The 23,787-nt window shown below is 40.5% G+C and overlaps 2 protein-coding genes across 7 annotated transcripts; both read right to left on the reverse strand.

Moving 5' to 3' along the window:
* Nucleotides 1-234: 234 nt before the first annotated feature.
* Nucleotides 235-13,247, reverse strand: stk11 (serine/threonine kinase 11). 4 transcript variants are annotated; one of them, XR_008566358.1, is made up of 12 exons: nucleotides 13,081-13,247; nucleotides 11,285-12,087; nucleotides 7,115-7,198; nucleotides 6,884-6,973; nucleotides 6,505-6,637; nucleotides 6,257-6,393; nucleotides 5,894-6,021; nucleotides 3,577-3,634; nucleotides 3,180-3,373; nucleotides 2,060-2,316; nucleotides 1,280-1,413; nucleotides 235-1,118 (listed from the first exon to the last, which is right to left on the reverse strand). XR_008566358.1 is itself a non-coding variant. In XM_054754742.1 (11 exons), the coding sequence occupies exons 2-10, from the start codon at nucleotides 11,566-11,568 to the stop codon at nucleotides 2,108-2,110; spliced, it is 1,317 nt and encodes a 438-aa protein (XP_054610717.1). In that variant the 5' UTR covers nucleotides 11,569-12,083; nucleotides 13,081-13,247; the 3' UTR covers nucleotides 242-1,118; nucleotides 2,060-2,107. The 4 variants fall into 4 exon arrangements, 3 of the variants coding, with proteins under 3 accessions (XP_054610725.1, XP_054610717.1, XP_054610704.1); XM_054754742.1 differs by lacking the exon at nucleotides 1,280-1,413 and having other exon boundaries at nucleotides 242-1,118; nucleotides 11,285-12,083; XM_054754729.1 differs by lacking the exon at nucleotides 1,280-1,413 and having other exon boundaries at nucleotides 242-1,118.
* Nucleotides 13,248-14,117: 870 nt separating this feature from the next.
* Nucleotides 14,118-23,564, reverse strand: sugp1 (SURP and G patch domain containing 1). 3 transcript variants are annotated; one of them, XM_054769159.1, is made up of 14 exons: nucleotides 23,424-23,564; nucleotides 22,261-22,429; nucleotides 22,077-22,180; nucleotides 21,617-21,868; nucleotides 21,367-21,490; nucleotides 21,212-21,297; nucleotides 19,872-19,995; nucleotides 19,438-19,772; nucleotides 16,654-16,760; nucleotides 16,323-16,500; nucleotides 16,128-16,234; nucleotides 15,798-15,943; nucleotides 14,459-14,588; nucleotides 14,118-14,391 (listed from the first exon to the last, which is right to left on the reverse strand). In XM_054769159.1, the coding sequence occupies exons 1-14, from the start codon at nucleotides 23,440-23,442 to the stop codon at nucleotides 14,365-14,367; spliced, it is 1,908 nt and encodes a 635-aa protein (XP_054625134.1). In that variant the 5' UTR covers nucleotides 23,443-23,564; the 3' UTR covers nucleotides 14,118-14,364. The 3 variants fall into 3 exon arrangements, with proteins under 3 accessions (XP_054625134.1, XP_054625133.1, XP_054625135.1); XM_054769158.1 differs by having other exon boundaries at nucleotides 21,617-21,871; XM_054769160.1 differs by lacking the exons at nucleotides 14,118-14,391; nucleotides 14,459-14,588 and adding an exon at nucleotides 14,595-15,656 and having other exon boundaries at nucleotides 21,617-21,871.
* Between the last annotated feature and the right edge of the window lie 223 nt (nucleotides 23,565-23,787).

Raw genomic sequence — 23,787 nt, forward strand, 5'->3', positions numbered from 1 at the left:
CCTTGCTGACGTAAAAGGTGCAGCACCCTCCCTCCCTCAGAGTCGTGACTCACCTGCTCTCTGATCTATTTCTCAAAGGGGGCTGCAGGGCTCCTGCTGTTGTGCTCAGCACGAGCAGATGACAGGACCAGCAGCTGAGCAACATTAATTCTAGCTGTGATGTGATCTTACTACAGAAAGGAAGGAAGAAAGGGAGTAAAGGAAATACAAATGTAATAACATTGAGCTGTATATTATAAAAAATATATACCCAACTCAAACAGAAAAAAAATAAACAGACAAAAAGAGACCTTTGGGACATTTTTATATAAATAATAATTAAAAAATATTCATTGGAAAAACAAAACGAAATAAAGGGAAATCAAAAGTCCCCAACAAGGTTGTGGTTGACCTCAAAGACAGTCTGTCTGTCATCTCTTCCAGCTTTGTACAGCATGCAGGTTTTATGTTGGTAGTAGTCGTAGTAGAGCGTCATCTTGTCACAGATTTAAAAATAGAATTATTCATCACTTTTGCTTTTTCTCTTTAATTACTCCCCCCCCCCACACATCACACTGTGCCTTTAAACTGCTATAAGGGTCTGTAAAAACAAACAAAAAAAGGTTGTCAAAAGCCACTTTTACAGAGAATTTTGTAATACCATTGTAAAAAAATGACTTCATTGTGAAGAGAGGCGCAATGCTGTTGCCACAGAGTGTCTGTCTGGACAATGTCCTTCTATCGCGGTTGTCCTTCTCTGTTCCGAGACCAAATCCATTTCCCCCCTTCAGTGGAGACATTCCCTTCCTCCATTAGTATGTGCTAGAGATGTGATAAGCAAATAATGAATGATGGGTTTGTGAAGTCCAGTGCAACATTTGCCACCCCCCTGACAGGAGGACAGCATGAAGACGAGAGAGGGAACGGGAGCTGAAGGAGGAAGAGCATTGGAGGAAAGGAAGAGCGCCTCGATCTCAGAGCAAAGAGAACATGTCACGGTGTCCGTCTTCCTTTGCCATCACTTTAAGAGCACACTTTTACAAGACTATAGGCCAGTGGTCCATGGAGGTATGAGGCTCAGCAGGATTCTCTCACAAGTGTGCCCGCTGCAGACAGGAGGAGGACAGGGACAGCACAACCTGAAGGAAGAGGACAACACAAAGCGTAAGAATGGATTGACGTACATGGCCTGCTCCTATGTGACGCTGTTAACACGGAAGGACTCATGTTGTTGGGTGAAAATGATAGACAAACATCCTACAAACTAGTCAGTGAGTCTTCTTCAGCATGAGTCAGTTACTTAGGGGTGTGAGAGGCGTCGTGGCCTGACTGCCGAAGGTGAAGAAATCGGGATGTGTGGATGCTACGTGCCCGTGGTCATAGGAGCACTGGGGGCCGTGTCCCCCACACTGGAGAAGTGGCTCCAGCAGATACCTGGAGAAACATCAGACATCTCTGTCCAGAAGAGCGCGGTCCTAGGAACTTCACTTTGTTTTTTTTCCTCCCTTAATAATAAAAAGTGTCATTTAAAAACTGCATTTTGTGTTCAGTTGTGCTGTCATTGGCTAATATTTACATTCGTTTGATGGTTTGAAACATTTAAGTGTGACAAACATGCAAAAAATTAAGAAATCAGGAAGGGTGGAAACACTTTCACACCACTGTTTAAATTCAAATCTTTTTTCCTCTTTAAATTTAGTGGGTGCGGCTTATATACCTGTATACTCTAGAGTCCGGAAATTATGGTAATTGATTCTCATACCCATGTCGAGCTTGAATGTGTTCTTCTTCCTCGTGGCTGCTAGACAGCTGTAATCTAAACCACAGTGGATGCAGTTGTGATGATGGGAATGTTTGACTGGAGAATATACTGCTGAGTCATAGCACTGCTCGCTCTTTATGCTTGCTGAATGCCACTTATACTCCTCCATCTGCATGATAATCTGTCTCATATCTATTTATTGTTCTATTAGCCAAGGCTGTTTCTTTAGCTTCTCTTTAAAGTAACTGACTATGGCAGGATGAACTCACGACGCCCACTTTCCCTTTCAAGCTTTTTCGTTCTAAGTCACACACTCACCAGGTGGGCTGTTGCCGACAAGAGACTGGACAGGAGAAGGAGGGGGCGTCATTGCTGTTTGCAGGCAGAGAGCTTACGGATCTTGCTGACTGTGGAGACCCCTTTGCGTGAGGGGTTGGATGAGGATGAGGGCCGACGTTCAGCTTTAGCCCTGCTGTTAAAAGACCCTCCCTCTGTTCCGTTCACACAGACTGGCTTGGCCATGGGTGGGCTGTAGTCTGCGAGGCTCAGATCTTGGTCTTCTTCAGCCACTTGACCTAAACGTTAAACACAGACAAACATGATATCAATAAATAGCCATTTTTTTTTTAAAGCCTACAATAAACAAGTGGTAAAAAGTTCATATGATTAACACTGAATAAAACAGGCAAAAAATGTCACAAAATATGCTCCAGAAATCTGTTTTTCTGGACATAGGAGATGCCCCATTCATATATTCTAAGGGGAAGCTTTAAAACCCCCTGCAATAAACCATTTGCTAGGGCAGCTGTAGTTGTTTCTGGTCATACATTTACAGTATGTAACAGGTGTGAACAGTATTGCTTTGCACACGTGGGAGTGAACCCTCGAAGACCATTTACACTTCCAACAACAGAACCATCTCCACTGGACTATTTCTAGAGCACTCCATTCACATTCTGCTGCTCCATTTGGACTTAAGTGGGGCGCCACACACTTCTAGATGCCTGGCCAGCATGGACTGCTGCATTTATTATTGCAGGCTGTTGCCTAGTAACTGATATAGGTCGTGGAAGAAAAAAAAAAGGGGGGAGGAAGACTCGGGGAAGTCTTCCTCCGCTCCACTTAAGATGTGGTCATTATGTCTGCAAATATTCTCATTTGTCCGGGTTACAGTATTTTCAGGACAGTGAATCAATGGCAACTGGTCTGTTCAGATTGACTTCAAAGACGTTTCCCCTCTCACCTGAACAGGCTTCATCAGTTCATGTTCATGACTAGATAGGACAGCTATAATGTGGTCATATTCGCAAACCCAAAGTCATTCCCCTCTCCATTGAAATGTAATGCATCGTAAACAAGTGCCACTTTATGACACGCTTTATGTAGGAAATGAATACGCTGCCAACTATTAGCTTAGAGCATCAAATACTCCACAAACCTGGCACTGTGAAATCCTGAGTGTATATGATCTCGTCCTCGCCGTCATAAAGCTCGTCGTCGTCGTCTTCAGTGTAGCCATGGAGGTCCTCCAGGTATGGCACCACTGTCATGCTGCGCCAAGGGTCCCTGCATTCAGCACTGGCAGGGATGGGCACAGGGAGCTCAGTCGGAGGGTGTTTCTTACGCACCCAGCTGGTAGAACAGGAGAATTGATTCATGAGCAAAAAATACCACTTTTATTTTCTTGAAAGAGTGAAAACTGTGGGCACTATTACCACAATTTATCGTTTTTTTTGTTTTTTTTTAACTTTCTGTAGCTACAGTATATTGCATGCCTGACCTAGAGCTGTACAACAGAAACAGATTCCATGCCAACTGACACATAAATAACTTACTTGTGTTGCCTTATGTTTTGTATGGAGAACCTCTTTGCAGGGTCATACTCGAGCATCCCTGAGAACATAAAATGTACAGAATTTCCATCACATTATGAAAATTGAGCTCTAGTCACCTCATTAGATAACTTTTGAAGACGGCTGCTTTTATAGCGAATACTCCTTAATATACACTACCGGTCAAAAGTTTTAGAACACTCCATGTTTAAGTGTTAAGATGGTCGTGTCTCTCTTCTATTGTTAATTCCCTTTTTTCTTGCCATTTTTGCAGCAACAAATTACTTTCTCCAGTACAATTCTCTTCAAGTGATGAGGATATAGTTCCGCATTGTGTTCCGAACACTGTTTTTATGCAGACGGGGAGGTAATAAGTACTTCAGAACTTGGAACACCCGCAAGGAATTAGTTGCACCAACTGCCAAGGCTTATCAACCTCTATTTGTGCATAACAGCTTTAAATTGTTGACCCATATTGTGGTCCCTGAAACAGGCCTTTTTGTATAATTCTGAAAGACATTTTTCAGTTTTGAGTAACCTTACATTTTATTTTTTAACCTCTGGTACTTCACCACTTATCTTGTTACCATTTCAAGCTATTTGTTGGACTTGAACGACTTGAATTTCAATAAATAACTGCAAAAATTGGGGTGTTCTAAAAATTTTGATCGGTAGTGTACATTAATTAAAGACATTTAGGGTACAATAGTAAAAAAACAAAACAAAACATGTCTTGTCTGGTTAAGAAGCACACACTTTATGTGCATTTAATGTGGAATATATTCCATCGTTGTCATTCATTCAGGGTAGCCTCTTTTACATAAGTGAGTCCACAAAATAGATACATCGGAGCGGTCACAAGCAAGATACAACCATGTGCGGACACAGCAACAGAACTTTCCACCTTAAGCTGTCAGCGTACGAGCACTGATGATACATTTTTGGCCCTTATGATGTGGGCAGAATGTGGCAATGGCAGATTGTCAGCATGATGAAGCAGCGGTGATGTGTTGCGGATACAGACTAAATGATGTAATGATCTCCCAGCAGTGATGATCAGAATTCTGATTCTGGGTTTATTTTAGTCAATTTAATTACAGCCCAACTATCTCTCAGGTGATGTGTCATCAGACACAGACGTCATACACTTTGAGGGTTGGAAGCCTGAAGACTTGACACCATCATATAGTGCCAGCTGTAATTTCAACAGTGACAGTCATTGATTGACACCTCAAATGCAGAATTAAATTCCCCCACAAGGAGGCATCCAATTGCAGGAGCATTTCCATAAAAGGAAAATACTACAGATACCATTTAACATAATGAAATATAAGTAAGCAGCTTCATGTCTCTTGACATCTTCACATCAAAGAAAGTCTTCGCAGTGTTTGTATTTTTTTTTTTTTTTAAGATTTTAAAGGTCAGTTAGTTTTCTTTGACACAAAGTCAACAACAAGGTTCACCATAAATACTCTTAACTTCTTTTGTTTTTGGTGTTGGGGGGGCTTTGAAGCATTTCACAAGGGAGATGCAGAGCCTGCAAGAGTGTTTAGTATTCAGGTGTTGGCTTTAGATCAATAAAAACTACGTCAGCAGCTGAAGGGATTTCTACTGTGCAGGGGTGGAGGGTGGGTTGTGGGCAACGTGCAAAGCGGACAAGATTGGTAATGTCAGAGCACCGCCTGCTGGACATAATAAAATCACGCAGGCAGTCTTTTATTTCCATTGCAGGCACAATTGGCTTTGCTATTAGCACAATTACGAATCGTCCAGGTAAAAACAAATAGAAAGTGTGTCCAAACTTCTGACTGACATTTGACATTTGATGGGCTTTTTGATAAGGCCATTTGTCATGTCTAACTGGGAAATGCATGGAACCTCATAATATGAGAGCATACAGTGTGGTTCAGATCCATATTGGGGTTGCATTGGCAAATGCACTCTTTGTCTGCACTCTATTCATTCTAGTTCGTAATCTTTAAAAAGGCAGATGTTAAATACCATACTGACCCAAATATAAGATGGTAAACAAGTCTGAAAAAGCTGGATCGTCTTACAGTTGCGGTCTAGAGATTTATACATGCAAACCAGCAGGTGATGTCAAGTGACTTTTCCTCAACAGAGTTAGTTTTTCTTTTATTTTTCCTGTCCCTCACATCAGTGACCTCATCAAACAACTGTCAAGCAGCTGAAATATTGTTGAAATCTACCAGTTTTTCACTGATTTCACTAATACTGAAAACATTATCTGTTTAAGAGAATTTGTCTTATATTCAGTGTCATTTTATATTTGGATCAATAAGGTATTTGGAAGTCTCACCTCGCAGCAGGTCTGAAAGGAGAGGTCCACACTCTTCAGGAATAGTAAACTCCCCTTTTCCAATGTTCTCAAATAGCTTATAGATATTGTCCCCCTCGAACGGATAAAGACTTGTAGTAATGTTGTATCTAAATGGAGGGAAACATCAAAGGAATCACTGCTATATCTTTGAATATCATGTCACAATTCCTCTTGTTGTCACTGTTCCTGTTGATTTTAGTTCAACATTTCTTTAATAAACTTGTAGAAACTTTTCTTAAGCGTGTAAAGCTGTATTAGTACAGTATTATAGCATATAATTGTACTTGTAGCATATAATTTTACTTAGTTCATACACTACAGGACAATAAAGGGACTACTCACAGTGTTACTCCCGCAGACCAAATGTCCACTTTAAACCCTGAAAAGGTGTCCAGACCATTGGCAATCTCAGGCGGCTGAAAGGCCGGAGAGCCCTGGCTAGTGCGACACGTATCGTCCTCTGCAAATGGGTGCAGTGCCTGGACACAAAAGTCAGCATACAAGTCCCTCTCTATCAATTTAATTTAGCTTGTCTTTACTGCACAGCCTGCAAGGATGGTGAGGATCACATTGCTTTTGTTTGAGCTCACCTCTGCTACTCCCAGGTCAGAGATTTTAAGTGCCCCGTCTGTGGTCAACAGCAGATTGCCTGGTTTAATGTCTTTGTGAACTATTCCCTGGCTGTGCAAATATTCAAGGCCATCCAATAGTTGGCAAAAGTACCTACAGAGAACAAACACAGAATGCAAAAATGTGGTCACATTACGCTTCAGCACTTAAAAACCTGTGATAGATTCACACAGTGTATGGGTATATTCTGAAAAGCACAAGCCCAGCAGTTTTGGATCTAAATTTAGGCCTAGGGCTATTGTTGCGGAGAGGACTAAGGACCAAGTCTAATAATAGAAGTGAGATGGAGAAAGAAGGGGGTGAGAAGCAGGAGGGGAAACAACACGCAGGAAGACGTACCCGTGAGCTTGAAATATAGGAAACCTTTTTTCCGGGACGCTATCCAGCATTTGTTGCATCCCGCACACACAATACTCCATCACCATATACGTATGGCACAAGTCAAGGGCATTTGAAACAAATACAATCATACACGTGCACTATCTAAACAAAAAACACCCACCTTTAAAAAATTGGATTAATAATCAATTGATTGTGAATCACATAATTAAATGACAGGAGTAAGGATATATTTTCTGCTTCTCTTCGTTGTACAGAACATCTACCAACTGAATCACATTCTTGTGCTGGAGTCTTCTTAGCAGCTGAATCTCCCTGAAAATAAGACACAAACAAAATGAAATGATAGCTCAAGGATACCAAAACACAGGCTGGTATAATATGGCATCAGCATTATTACCAAATTACCAACCAAAACATCAATTCATGTATTATTTCATCCACACAAGGAGTTAAATGTTGTGTTTAAGGCCTGCAGAATAACGAGCTGTTTCTCAACATAAACTCCTGATCAAAATCTTAAGACCAGTTGAAAAATTGCTAGAATTTGCATTTTGCACATTTGGATCTTAATAAGGTTTTTAACTAGAGCTACAATATGCAAACTCAAGAAGGGGGAGTGAGACAAAAAGCACTTTGAAAAAGTAATTTATTAAAAACAAACTGTTTATCAGTTGATCAAAAGTTTAAGACCATCACTCAAAAAATAGAAAAAAACTCTCCAAACAACTCAGTGGCTGCAGATGGAACTTTTCAATAGCTAGTAAATATGACTAACCGATATTGCTAAGATGTGCTTGTGACTAATCCTTTTATAAACACATCATGTATTAGTTGAAAAACACCTCACATTAGCCTATGTATTACCACTTTCAGCCCAATGCAGCCACTTGTTTTTATTTTAAAATGCTGAACTATAGGATCAAATTCTAGGCTAATTACCAAATTGCACTAAATGTATATATTTTCATTTGACAGGCAGAGGGGAAGAGTACGGTGTGGAGGCGTTACGTTAGATTCAACATGTGCAGTGTGCAAGTTAGCCAGGGCTCCAAGCACCAGCCAAGCCCACTACAAATTTGTGGCAACACCTAAAAGTAAATCACAATGAGGCATGTCCTTATGTTCTTTTCACGTGTGCCATTTGCATTTGGAATCTGTTCCTATTTCTCAACAGGAGCTACATGAGCTGTCACTATCAGTGAAGCAAGCCATCGTTAGGGTGAAAAATCAAAACAAACCCATCAGCGAGACAGCAGAAACAATCGGTGTGGCCAAATGAACTGATTGGAGCATTCCTAAACAGAACAAATGCACAGGTGAGCTCAGCAACACCAAAAAGACCTATAAGACCACGTAAAACAAATGTGGCGGATGACCAAAGAATTCTTTCCCTGGTGAAGAAAAACCCCTTTACAACAGTTGGCCAGATCAAGAACACTCTCCAGGGGGTAGGTGTATGTGTGTCAAAGTCAACAATCAAGAGATGATTCACCAGAGTGAATACAGAAGGTTCACCACAAAATGTAAACCATTGGTGAGCCTAAAAACACAAAGGCCAGATTAAAGTTTGCCAAACAACATCTAAAAAGGCATTTACAGTTCTGCAAAAACATCCTATGGACAGATGATACAATGAGCAACTTGTACCAGAGTGTTGGATAGACAAAAGTATGGAGAAGGAAAGGAACTCCTTATGATCCAAAACATACAAAAGGAACTGTTCCCCTTTTATTTATTGTTGACATAACTGCTAACAGAAAAAGGATGAATTCTGAAGTGTGCCCATATTCAGCCAAATACTTCACAGCTCACTGGACGGTGCTTCACAATGCAGATGGATCATGACCTGAAGCATACTGCTAACAGTTTTTTTTAAAGACAAAGAAGTGGATGCAATGGACAAGGCAATGAGCTGGCTTGAATCCGATTGAGCATGGATTTCACTTGCTGAAAACAAAACTGAAGGTAAAATGCTCCATGAACAAGCGGGAACTGAAGATAGTCGTCGTAGAGGCCTGGCAGGGCGTCGTCAGGAATGAAACCCAGCATCTGGTGATGTCTATGCGTTCCAGACTTAAGGTTGTGAAGGACTGTAAGGGATTTGCAACCACGTATTAAAAAGTGAAAGTTTGACAATTTGTCCCATTTACTTTTGGTCCCTCAAAAAGTGGAAGGCACATATACAAACTACTTTTTACACCATTCACCTGATTTGGAAGTAATGCCCTCAAATTAAAGCTGAAAGGCTGCAGTTATAGCATGTCTTTGTTCATTTTTCTTCAAATCCACTGTGGTGGTGTTCAGAGCCAAAAAGAAAAGAATTGTGTTGATGTCCCAATATTTATGGACCTGACTGCATCCTTCTGAACAAGGGCGTGGCATGGCGGAAAGTGTTGCCATGGAAACAAGACCAGCATTGCCTAATCAATGGCTCAAAAAAATTTCCATAGCGATGCCGTACAAGCAGTTAAGTGTGAAGACGGCAGTGGCTGAGTGAGGTGATGGGAAGGGGAGAGGAGGGGGAGGATGACAAGATCCTTCCTCACAAACGACAGGCCTCGACAGGACTGCATTAAGGCCTCTACCATATTAGACAGATAGATGTACTGTACGTGTGAGGGGGGAAAAAAAAAATACTAAAAACGCGTCATCTTGAAGATTATCTTCCCACTGTTTGAACTCCTGATGCTTCCTCTATAATTAGCACGGGCTGCAGTAATATTTAACGATGTATGGTGTGATTAAATCCCAATAGTGTGCAGGAAATTAGAAACCCAGAAATGCTGAATCAGAGATAAAAGAGGGAGATAGTTGTATACTGTAGATCAGTCGTCCCCAACATTTTTTGACCACCAGTTCAAACCTGGAGTTTTTCCAGAGAGATTATTACATAGCTGTTTGACGTGTGTGGTAAAAGGCAGTGTGCTAGCATGAATTAACTTGAGACAAATGTGCACATTAGCACGCAATAAGTCATCAAAACTTACCTTTATGCATTCCCACATAGTATCAGCATTTGACACCAAATATGAGGAGAAAGAAAAATGGTAAAAATATAGTAGTAGTCTCTGTGTGGAATGAGATAAAGTTAGCACACGCACAATGGACATGCGTCAAGTGAGACGGATGTAACAAAGACAATCCGGCCACTTGTCAAAATAAAAGATAAAAAAAAAATAAAATGATGGAAATTATTTTTTCTTTCTGTGCGGCCCGGTACCAAATGACCCACGGCCCGGTGGTTGGGGATAACGCTTGTAGATAACTTGTGCCATCATTACAGGTTTTAGGTCAGAAATAAGTGACACAGGTGCTATGACTTTACACTCAACGATCACTGTGGGTGTACATTATCATGGTCATCAAGTTATACCGGCCGTATTAGTTCATCAGTGAGCAGCAATCTGTCCCTTTCCACACTGAAGTCACACATTATTCCTTTCTACAAGCTGCACTCTTGACCGTCAACAGTAAATAGTTCCCTGTGAGTGCAGCAGCTGCTCGCCTGGCTGTCGCTGTGGTTCAAGCCGTGGCAACAACCCGATCATAATCACAGTCGTACCGTGTCAGACTCATGTCCATGGACCCGGGAAGTCATAATACATACAGAACTGAGCACTATTTAGGGCTCAGCTACGTGACTCAATATTGGCTGCGATAGCAAAGACTTTTGGGAGGTTGTACAATTCGGAATGTGAGGAAAAACATGCTTCTGAAGTCTGAGAGTGTAAAACTTAAAATGTATGTAAGGCCTCGACAAATCTTGCGCAAGCTGAGCTAAGCAAGCATCAAAGCATTAATGTGATATTTCTTCGGCTTTTTGGCAACATGTATTCTAAAACATGGACCACCATCTTGGACGACGTGATGAGCGACACAGTATATAATGGGGAACCTCATTGTTCCACAGGAGACTGCAGATCAGTGAGCATCAGAGGATAAACTCTTGAGTATGTTCCGCGTGTTCTTTGGCTTTTCGCAACCCTGTTATTATTCCAAAAGAAGGAGCAGCCAAAACCGTGAGGATGGGGCATCTGAAGTTACATGAAGTAAGCAGGATGTCCTTTTTCCGCAAAGTTACGACAGTGTTTATTGCTTTTATAATGGTTAACTTCTTTTTACACTTGTGTGACAATTAAGAATTTTAACAAATGAGGCGCATTTGCATTACTCTTTTGTTATTCAAGTTAAGATTGAGTGTTACACTTGTGTGACAGCTAAAGTAAAAAAAAAAAAAAAGTTCTGTTATAAGTAGTTCAACCCTGGAACAGATTTATATTCTCGTTTTGTTATAATGGGAAATAGAAGTGTAAGCTGTGTTCCGTACACACTGTGATTTGTGAAGTATTTGTCATAAACATAATATGCATTATCAAAAATAGTTGAGGTGCCACTCACTTTTTCACATTGGCTTCTCCATTGGGAATCCTCCTCAGCTTTTTTTTTTTCAGTATCTTGACAGCCCGGCGACAGAGGGTTTCAGAGTCCAGCATCTCTTTCACTTTGCCATATGATCCCTCCCCCAGCAGATCGCCCATCAGGTACTTTCCTATCAACTTGGCCCTCTTCCTCCGCGGCTGATAAATCACCTCGGTGGAGTCGATGCGGTGAATGAAGGTGTCCATCTCCATCAATTCGTTCTCATTCAGGTAGTTAAGGTGATGTATCGCCCCCGTACTCATGACTGAGCCACGGATTGAGCCTCCCTGTGAAAACTAGCCTGGGGTTGGAGCGTAATCCACCGTTCTTGGCTCGAAAATGAGTCCACCAGATGTAATGAAAAAATTCTAAAATACTGAAAGTGGGAGCAGGGCAAATCAGGCTGGGGTGGGGGTCAGTCCGGGCTTGTAAACATTAGGGTTCTTATTAATCAAAAGCTGTACACAGAGGTAAAAATGTGTCCACTGACAAAAAATATATTCTCTCCTCACTTTGATATTAATTTAACACCATTTAAGTAGAGGCAAGCTGCCCTGGTTCAAGGCCACGCCACGCAGCACAACATTTCTGTCAAGGATCCATGCTGCATGGCATAGTCTGCCTGGGGACACATAAGTGTGTAAGCCTGGACTGGATCCAAATACGCTTCCACTGCCAGTTTCCTGCAGCACTGTCAGCCAGGCTTCTGCAGGCAGACGGGGCCTTCCAAAAAGAGTTCTCTTGGCTTCAAGTGTCCTCCATGCCACTGTGGTTCCAGCTGCCTGAAAGGAGGGGTCATTTAAACATTAATGAACACACACACACGTGGTGCTGCACTATGTTGTTATAACATCAATGGGTATGTTATGGGCTTTCTAAAAAATAAAAATCAGTTAACAAAATAATAATAATAATAATAATAATAATAATAATAATAATAATGGTTTGATTTATTTTAACATGCTTAACCAGTTACATGAAGGAGCATTAAACGTTTACACTTGCACAATTCGAAAAGGCTAAAAAGGGGGTTTGATCAAAGGAAATTAAAAATGAAAGAAAAAATGTGTTAACAATAAATACATTAAAAATAAAACAAAATACATAGAAAACAAAATAGATTGACAATAAAAATTTTAAAGGTTATAAATTGATAAATACGTAAAATAAAAACTGACAAACATTGTGTTGTGTATTAACACATGCAGGACATAAACTAATATAGTCATTAAATAATGATAAAAGAATAAAATACTTATTTAGCAGTTAATCCAAAGTCATTTATGATGATGCATTGATACTGTACGCTTAACTACCTGGCTAACATAGCACATCTTACTTGAATGAACTAGCTTGCCGTGCACCACTTCTGATAACACCGCCGCCCCTTTCAGTACGTTACGTTAAAAAACGCAAAACTTTTAAAGCAAATTCTATGAAGTGCGAAAAAGCAACTATAAATTGTGGATGGGTGAAACGTCGTCACACACTGTGAAGCTAGTTGTGACACCTAGCTAGCAATTAAGTGGCATTACAAACCAAGCTCATTTACCGGTGATATGGTGGAAAAAAGTCATAATTAGAACCGTGGGGTGTGGAGATTTATTCAAAATAACCAAAAGAACCAGAACAAAACCCTCACATCCACAGCAGCAACCAGAGAATGCATCCAGATAAATCCAGCTAACGCAAGCTAACCGGAGTTGCGTTTAGGTCTCACTATAAAACAGCTAGCTAGCTAGCTCATCGCAAACTCCTCTAGTATGAAAACTCACCTTAATCCAGGTAAATCTTTGCTCTGTCACAGGTTTTACTTGCTTCTCATATGTTCGTCTTCAATGTAACAAAAGTCAAATTGGAGCCAACCTGCATCAATTTAAATGTTCGGACTCTTCGGATAGTACTGCTGCCACTCAGGTTGTCGCCATCTTGCTTGCTTACACCCCCCGCCCCCCGGATTCTCTCGCTGTCAGTCCACACATTACTGCGTCAAATCAAAGTTTGGCCGCAAAGTACAAGAACGACCGACAGACAGACAGACAGACAGATCATTTTGAAAAATAAATTACGCATATAATCATTAACATATTAACATCAACATATTCATTTATCGGATTCTCATGTGATAACCAGGTGACGTGCGTTCATTTAAGACCTGAATGTGTATCACTTGCAAAATTAGCTCATTTACAAGATCCCTCTTTATTTTTAACCAACTACCAATATGCTGGTAGTTATTTCCAAAATTAATGTTTCTCCCAAAGCAACTTTGATTAAACACACCATTTGGGCAATGTTATTCAATTTCATGGTTATCAGCATACCCAAATGCACATTATTTCACCTTGCCTTTGTTGGCCTTGCAGCAAGTAGCCTCTTATTGATGCCTTGTCCAATTCTGGAGTGACTTTGCTTGGCTGCGATTTCAAGAGTTATAATTATCCAGTGTGAGCCCTCCCAGAGGAATGGAAAAGTGAAGGTCTGATTTCACTTATCTGTCACCTTCCTTCACCACTGGCTCCTCCAAAGTGGTGTGTCTCTTCCTTACAAGCCCATAAATTAATATAGTTTAGAATAGTTAACATGCATGGATAAATACCTGTAAACACGGGAGTGACTAAACCTAAACAATCTTACTCCTACTCCCCACTCGACAAGGCAAGTAAAAACAGCTTTTGTTCAGACACATGCCAGATAACTGTGGATTGCGGTAATTGCCAAAAAGTGGTAATTGGCTGTAGAAAATGAAAAGGATGGCTCTGAAATTTCACTGAATACTGAATAATGTGGGTCACAAGGTAATGTACAGCAAGTTCATTTATTTCAGGTGGTATTTAAATCCAAATGTAACAACACAAGCAATTTTGTGATTGTGTTCATGAAATAGTTGATATTTTCAAATTTTCAAAACCACACTGACAGGTGAATCTAACAGGTATTCACCCTTTACCTTCTGCTCTCTCTCTCTCTCTCACACACACACACACACACACACACGCGCACGCACACACACTTGTCAATATTGCTATTGTGCAACAAAATAAACATTTTCTTCTGTGTCAGTAATATGGCCTCCGTGGATTATTCTGTGAAAAACAAACATTTGATTACATAATCATTGTTGTGATATTAAAAAAATAATCAGGGGGTTACCAGAGGGTTGGGCCTAAAGCGGTAAGCAAGCATCATCCTCTTCCTGAAGGCGTCATACTCGTCATCACTTTTTGTCAGGTCGGCCGGGCGGTCGACTCCGAGTCCTGCACCATTCATGGCTGTAGTTCCCCTAGGATGGGTCACAGATCCACTCAGTCAGTTTTAAAAAGCCAGCAGTATAGTATTTTAACTACAGTGGCCCTCGGCTTACATAAGAGGCCCGTTCATAGACCGTGATGTGAGTAGACTTTTGGTGGACCTAAATTACCTCCGAAGTCACTCACACAGTGCATAGAACACACGAAGGACATGAAATACAGAAATAAAACACTAAATACAATAATTAAATGAATCTGTAATAAAAATTAAAAGCCAGAGCACTAAAAACCTTTGTATATCAATGATAAGATACTGCTATATTATTACAGTCGCTTTCAGACGATCAGCAACCTGGCAGTTATGTATCGTGTTAAAAGACTGAACGTGACATAAGGCCTGACTCTGTGTGTGTGTGCAGGAGGAGGACGGCTGTGTGCAGAGAGGACAGTTGAGTTTGCTGATGTTTTGGCGTGGGTGCAGCCAGTAGCAACCTCTTTTGTTTTTGCAATAAGAGACTGTTGATCGACCACCTCCTCGGCATCCTTACAACATCTGGGTAGACATTACAACACAGTCTTTATCCTTAATGATGGTCACGACAGTCAAGGGATTGAGACAAACGCGGCCAATATTGAGCACATAGTGTATTGTTCTGCGGTGCACTGCAATGTAACTACTTTTCCAGCAAGTCTTGTGTATGGACCAAAATTATGTTTTGAATTCATTTATGGGAGCGCGTGCGTAACCACAAAACCCCACAGCACGGAACGCCGTAAACCGAGGACCGCCTATATACAAAATTTGAGGTCGTGATAACCGTTTACGGTAATACATGCAAACATTAGTTGTTTTATTGGTCATCCATTTTTAAAGCCAAAGAGAAAACTACATTTAGGAGATAGATCAATACTCCAAGAGAAATTCTCATTTCCAGCAGCTCTGCAAAAGAGAGTGGATGTTTGTATTTTTTCCCTGAAAATAGAAAAAAAAATCTGTAGAATTTGCACAAACACAAAAATGCCTGGCCCTGAACTACCACAATGTGCCATAAAAGTTGTTCGACAAACCAACCAGGTTCCAATCATAATGTCAGCTCAATCTATGAGGAAGAAAGGACATAATTTGGTCAAATTTGAGGAAAAAGTGACAATTCTTGGCCTATGTTGAGATTTCAAGTACTGTAACATTTAAATGTATGCAGATATATATTGGAAAACAATTTGATATGAGGAATACGCACTTGTTGACAGGAGCCTTGATGCCCTGTCCCTCACTTCCAAGGCCTTCCCCTTCCTTCCAGCCCATCTTCATCAGCATACGGAAACCAAGATTCTCCACAGTTAACTTAAACTCTTTGTATTCCGAGTAATCTGGGTCCCGCCCTTCCTGCAACGGGACAGTACATTCATGTTCTTCTGCAGTGTCAATCAAAACTGAGCATTATTTTTCTAAAGGGTTATACAGCTATGTTATTCAATCGATTTAATAGTAAAATGGTCACAGAAACAAGTAGCTAAAATCTGTAATGTTCTCGCTTGAAAAAGCAAAGCAAAGTCATAGAATAGCTGACCTTGAGTGCCTTAAATGTCTCCATAAACTTTTCCAGCTCCTCAGGAGGAAGGAAGTCTCCGATGAAGTGTTTCCCTTTGCCCATATCTGTCAAAGACTCCGCCCATTCTGAGAGCATCACGTAACAAAAGGAATGGGTTGTAATGAGATTTTATAATGTAATATTAATTCCAGCGGCTTATAAGCTCAGTTGTACCCCGTGTCTTTTCCATTTCCATTTTTCGGAGACGATGCTCCCAGGTGCCGGCCTGCTGGTCCACCTCTTCATCACTGTCGTACTCGTGCTGGTGGTCTCTGATGGCCTTTTCCCACATCACCTGCATCTCAGCCATTGCTCGCTTGTGCTTCATGATCATGTCATACATCTCTTGCATCTACAAAGTGTGTGGAAAACACAGTATATATGCTCTTGTGCAAACTCACTAGACAGCCGTTGGTTCCTTTGGTCTAACTATGGCACATTACCATTTTTGGTGTAAAGTTATATCTTTTTCCCCTAATTGAGTACGAACAACTATGTACTGTACCTCTTGTTGCTCTTTCAGCTGTTTCTTCTGCTCTTCAGATAGTTCTGTCACACCAACGAGACCCAGAGGCTTTCCCTTCTTATAACCAAGACCTTGCAGATCTTGAGCTAAAACATGACACAACACAACATCATGGAATATTACAAATTCCTCTAATGCATCAGGATAACACGTAGGAAAATATGATGGCATTATGAGGTTATGATATGCAGTATCTCACGAGAAAGTGAGTATGGGTTTACCCCTCACATTTCAGCAAGCATTTTAGTATATCTTTTCAAGGTTGTAATATTATAGTATTGAAACATGGATAGACTTTAGAGTAGTCAGTGTACGCTTTGTATAGCAGTATAGATTTACTATCCACCGAAAATCAGTCAATAACACAGGCATTATTTTCCTAGCTGGCAACACAAGTGAGTACACCTCACAGTGAACATGTCCAAATTGTGTCCAAACTGTCAATATTTAGTGTGAGCACCAATTTTTGTCTAGCACTGCCTTAATCCTCTTGGGCATGGAATTCACCAGAGCTGCACAGGTTCATACTGGAATCCTTTTCCACACATCCATGATGACATCACTGGTGGAGGTGGTGGATGTTAGACACCTTACACTAATCCACCTTCCTTCCTCGTGAGGCTGACCTACAGGTGTTCAACTGGGTCTAGATCTGAAGGGGACATACTTGGCCACTCCATCACCTTAACCTTTACCTTTGACTTCCTCAGAAAGGTACTTGTCATCCTGGAGGTGTTGTTAGGCTACTGATCATGTTGGAAACCAGCCATGTGGCTCAGATTACCAAGGGAGAGGATCATCATCTGCCACGCCACGCTTGACTGTAGATAAGATGCCGTTATCTTGGTACTCACTTTAGTTGCCAGATATTTGGACAATAATCGATGAGTGTTGAGCCATTTTCAGTGGATAGCAAATCTCTACTGCTCACAAGCTGTACACCAACTACTCTAAAGTATATCAAAGTTTAATTTCTATAGTATTGTCCCTTGAAAAGATATACAGTCGCACCTCGTTTATCGCTGTTACTTGGTTCCAGACCCGATCACAATAAGTGAAATTCCACGAAGGAGGTTTTAGTATTAATTAGGGGTGTCACAAGATCTCATGTTAGACGATCTTGTGAGATTAAAACGTGACAAGATTTCTCATTCAGAAAAAACAAATGTCTCGTGGGCACTAGGCCTGGGACGATAATAAATAAATTAATCACACAATAACTGCAAATGAACGCGATCATTTTGCCGGCCTCAATATATTGCCATGTGCATGCGTGTCTGTTTTCCTCGTCTCTCCCCTCCAAACAGGCAGGAAGAGGATTCACTCTGTGCATTGCTTTCAGCACCTTGGCCGTTTGCTCCAAAGAACAACAGCATGAACGGAGTGAGCCCTTTTGTCAGTCATATAGCCTCTTTGTCTCAGTGGGTGGAGGTGGGGCGGGTAGCATACACACATTAGAAATAACGTAGTAGAAATTAAAATAGTAGATTGCAATATATTGTCAAATAGTGTTCACATTTTTTTATTGTACTTTTCTTAAAAGCAATGTTAAAAGCTCATTTTGTGTTGTTCTTGTAGGCCCAATCTCGTATATCGCCTGGTCCCGTGAACTGAATGTCTCGTGACACCCGTAGTATTAATAAATTGAATCTTTTCGTAGTTGTTCTTCTAAATACGTTTTTTAGCATTATTAGAGCCCTCTAGACATGAAATAACACATACTGTATAGTCACCTTTACATTTTGTATTAACCAATATTGTAGATACATTCAGAGAAAATAACACATATTAGACGTACTGTAAATAATATAATATAGACTCACACGTTAGTAGTTCCTTGTTTTTTTTTCCCCCCCAAGACAGCGTACTTCCTGTGGTGGCTATTGTCTCATCAATGTATTGTAATGGTGGCTTTAAATGACTTGACAGTCATATTACCCAATATAGTAGACACAATAAGATTATATAACAATAAGCCATAGCGACCAGTCCAAGGTGTACCCCGCCTGTCACCCGAAGTCAGCTGGGAAAGGCTTCAGCATACCCCTGTGATCCTAATGAGGATAAGCAGCATAGAAAATAGATGGATGGAAGATGTAACTAAAACACCTGCTCTGTGTGTGTGTCACAGTAAATGTGTTCCCTAGGGGTCCACTGTGACGGGCGGACAAATATGTGGAGGACAGAAAGTGACGTCGGATGTTCAGGGTTTTGAGGGTTTAGCTTGTTGTGGGTTATGGCCCCAACAGTAGTCCGTGTTATTATTATGATTATTATGTTATTATTATTGTGTGTGTTGTGATATAATTTAAACCTGCAATAAATGCCTGTTCTGTCGATTAAGTCTGGTGCTTGTCTCACTGAACAATTACTGACACCTAGCGGCCAATATAGAATACTACATTCACAATTACCATGTTTCTTCTACCTTGTGTTTGTATTTTAGTTAATTTAGTTAGTTCATTTAGCTATTTTTACGCTTGAAAATGCTTAATTTAGGCCAAGAATACAATTTGCTAAAATATGCTAATATGCTAAAATATGCTAAAGCTAATAATAGGCTGTATTCAACCACAAAACAGCGATCCTTTATTATTTAATATTTTTTGGAAAACAGCGATAAGAATGCGGGCGCGATGTTCAAACCGCGATGTAGCGAGGGACGACTGTACTGTAATAAAAGTGGTTGCTGAAATGTGAGGGGTGTACTCACTTTTGTGAGATACTGTATGAATGGCTTAGAAATACAGCATCAGCGAGTACCAGAGAGAGACGGCATGTTGGGGTCCGGAACACTAATATCCTGTGGGACAACGATGGTAGGAATGGGTAGCTCCACTTTGTCGTCCTCAGCCCCCCATCTACTCTTCCTCTTCCGTTTGACAGGCGGTGTGTCTACCATCTGACTTGGACTGGGTTGAGGTGCTAGGTTCAACGGAGGGGGAATTTGTGCTCGTGGAGGAGGGGGAGCCAGTTGCTGCTGCTCTGTCCAAGACTCTGCTGCTGGAGGTGAAAAGGTCTGGGAGGCTGTAGCGCCATGCTCTCGTAGCTTTTCTTTGTAGTAATGGTAGGCTGGGTTTTGGCGATCAAATAAAAAACTAAAGGGAGAAAAATACGTGTGCGGTTAAAAAAAAAATATTATTTTTTTTTCCAATCAACACTGATCAAGATGTAAAAATAGACTTTATAGAACCCACCTGAAGGTAGGGTTGTCCCGATTGCGCTCAATAGCGATGCTTTCCACCTCTGGGCCACCCTCAGCCACAAACTTGGCAAGCTCCTCGGCCACTTGCTGGGTTTCTGCGTCCACTGGGGGGGAGACTTTAAGCAGTCTATCAGTACTGGGGCTCAAATGACACTCTACTACTGTACCATACTCAACTGGCATCATACATCACCAGTCTAGAGCTAATGGGGGATAAAAAGAGGGAGGAGGAGCAACGAGGACAGCACTGATGAATGAGACACATTTACTGTGACAGTGAAAACTAATATGTTGAATCACACTAATAATATATTGAATCACACTTTGCTTCTTACAGTACCGGTCAAAAATGTGGACACGCTTTCTCATTCAACAGCATGAGAAAGTGTCTCCAAACTTTTGACTGGCAGTGTACATCTGTTTATCTTTTGACATCCTTGTAATCTATTTATGCTGAAGTGGTGCAATTGACCATAAACTGGTTTATCTAAAATTAATACTTAGACAAGTACTCAAACTTCAATGGACGAAGTAAGGACAAATATCATACATACAAACTAAACATATTTAAGTCAAAAGGAAAGCTAATTTATGCAGCAGCATACCTATTGACCCAAATATAAGAGTATTTTCACCCCCAAAAACAGTCTGAAAAAGATGAGTTATGTTATATTCTGGGCCTAGAGATACATGTAAACCAGGAGGTGGTGTCAAATCACTTCTTCCCAAGCAAGTCAAAGCTTTTCTTCTTGCCACTCAGACACACACACACACACCACTTTTAGATAATGGTGGTCAATGAAGCAGAGTCATGAAATAACTGTCAAGCAATTAAGAAAATGAACTCTCTTCCTGCCTGTTTGGAGGCGGGAGATGAGGAAAACAGACACGCGTGCACATGGCAATATATTGAGGCCGGCAAAACTATCAAGTTCATTTTCATTTATCGTGTGATTAATTAATTAATTAATTATCGTCCCAGGCCTAGTAGTGGCCACAAGACATTTTTTTTCTGAACAAGAACTCTTCTCATGTTTGAATCTCTTGAGATCTTGTGACACACCTATTAGGTATGGTTTCGCTGATATTGAAAACACGACTTAAAAAGAAATCATTTTGTCCTTTTTTTGTCAGGTCTTAAAAAAATGAGGGGTTGTCTTATATTTGGGTAAATATGGTAACAAACTTGATTGTGGAGTTGAAAAATGATCATTTGTCATTTAATTCAATGTTATTACAATTGACAATATCATTGTGTTTGGTGTACTCTTAAGTTAAAAGAATTTCTAACATGAAGAAAGAAAAGGTGGCTTCCAGAAGACACCATCTTACCAGTAACTGATGTGTTCTCCTTTTTGAGTTCTGCAACTTTCTTTTTGTAGTAGAGATACTCCATACTGCTTTTATCATATAAAAATCTAAAAGGGTTGAATATAGAGGAGATTAAAATGATTAATGATTTCAATAAACCTAGTAGAAAGACTTACGAGAAAACAGGATTTTCCTTGTAGTCATCCTTGGCCCGCTTCTCCAGCTCAGGTCCCCCCTCTGCCACAAAAGAGGCCATCTTGTCGATAATGAGTCTGGTGTCTGAGTCCTCTGGGGGAGAGACTTTAAGCAGCCTATCAGTACATTTACTCTTAGGTCAGCCTATGGCAAAATTCCAGTCATATGCCAAGTGTGTCCTTGGAGCAGGCAGAGGATGCACTGAAATGTCCACGCCGCTCCTTGATTTACCTTTCATGTTTAAGAACTCGGAGAGATCTGTCTCTTCCTCATCATCCTCATCATCTGGGGAGCAAAACACACTTGGCCTCTGGCTGATGACTGGACTCTTCTTCGACTGGGAATAACTCTTAAACTGGCTGAGCATGCTGCCCACCCCAGCAGACCGCTTGCCAGCAAAAATACTTTTTCTTTGCGGAGTATTTCCTATTGGGGATGTCGGGGATGTTGATGATGATAGACTTTTGGCATCATTAGTGGAACCTTCTGAAAACATCCATTAAAAGGCAAACAAAATACAGGTGTACAATGTCAGTATTTTGTGCAAGTATCATCATGTTACAATGCTGACATTTCTTATTCTTGATGTATGGAAATGATAACTGCAGTGTCATAATGAAATAATTCTAAAAATCAAACATATTAAATTGATACAGTCTGTGTAAGGCAAGCACAGGTTAAATGTACTGACCAGAAATGCTGTTGGATTTCTGCTTCTGCATCATCATGAACTGCTGTAAGAAGCTTCCATCATTTGCAAACTTGTTGGAGGAGGCGTCTTGCATTGTAGGAGAGCTGATATTGTTGGAATTATTATTGAAGTTCACAAACAACACAAAGTCCTCATGTGTAGCATTACACTAGTATGTCATTACCTTGAAGGAAGAGATTTGTTCGGGATTTGTGCATTCATTTTGGCCTGCAGTGCCAATTTGGCCTCAATTTCCTTCTTCTTCTCAGCGATCAGCTGCTCTTGGTGGAGAATATTCAAGTTCATCTTCTGTTTATGTGGCTGCACATTCTTATTTTTCCATCCTCCCCTCCCTAAAAAGATAGAGGTGTCATTGTAAATTGTTTACAAATGTTCAAACTTTGCAATTATTTGCAAAGGGTATGGCCTACTGAAGTTACACTTTGTAAAATATTTTAACATTTCTGGGGATGAATAACAGAAGATTGAGCTAGTTAGATAGTGGTGGAAGTTCATGTCATAACTTTGGCTCCACTTTCATTGCCAGTTGGTGAAATCGACTACTTTTGTTCCTATGTTTGGTCTAAGGAAATGGCCCCGAAGCAAAAGTAAGGGATTCACCGATCCCGTGTAATGACCTATGTTCGAGTATTCCTATATTGCAGATTTGTGTGGGCAAGTTTCCTGCAGAAATTTGGAAACATCACTGCAGACCACTTAAACCCTGGACACAAACTGTTCAAACGCCAAAACAAGCAGGCACAGACACAGTTTCTTCCCCCAAGGCGGTCACTCTGATGAACACTTGAATACATCAGTGTTTACCCCCGCCCAAAAACAAAACAAAAACAACCACTTCAATGTATTTTACAAATGCAGATAATGTCCCGGTCTTTTAATCACACACCCACTTACATGAATAACACTGTCATTAAATTATTATTAATCCATTTGCACATCTTAATCTAGCATCTTAATTATTTATTCATGTGTTTGTGTACATATAGACTGAGAGCTAATTTAACCGGAGTCAAATTCCTTGATTGTGCAAGCATACTTGGCCAATAAAGCTGATGCTAATTCTGAAATACAAATCTGACTCACATTAATATATTGTGGTCTTGTTATGAACCGTAAGTGAACTACGGCGTCTAGACTGTTCATTTGAATCTCCAATTTTCTTACAACTGAGCTAAAGTCAAACGCTGTGGTTGCATGCTAGTGAGGCTAGTAAACAGCCCTTTTACGGCTATAAGATGCTAGCTTGCACCAAAAGGCTAACATGAATTCTTCACTCCAACTACGGTCAAACATTGAGCACTTCACCAGAGAACAGTATGACTGTACCTGCATCGCTAGACTCCATTATCGTCGCAGAAAATAAATTATATTTAACAAACGACGTACACGGACAATAACAATTGAACGTTGTGCCGTTTCCAACTGCGATTACTTTGGTAATTAGGAAGCTGGGAGTTACCAAAAATAATCAAGACTGCAACTTCCGGAATGGATTTTTCGGAATAAAACCTCTTATTGTACATGTGTACAGTATTATGTAGTAACAATAAAAGGCATTATGTTATATATGCTGCATATTACCCATTAACATAATATGAGTAGCATGCTTTTAATTTTTGGGCACAATCGGAAGTATATGTTTACTGCATTTTCCAAGATGAATGCTGTATTGTTGGTCATTAATAATAAT

The sequence above is a fragment of the Dunckerocampus dactyliophorus genome, chromosome 2, assembly GCF_027744805.1.
Source record: "Dunckerocampus dactyliophorus isolate RoL2022-P2 chromosome 2, RoL_Ddac_1.1, whole genome shotgun sequence".
Lineage (NCBI taxonomy): Eukaryota > Metazoa > Chordata > Actinopteri > Syngnathiformes > Syngnathidae > Dunckerocampus > Dunckerocampus dactyliophorus.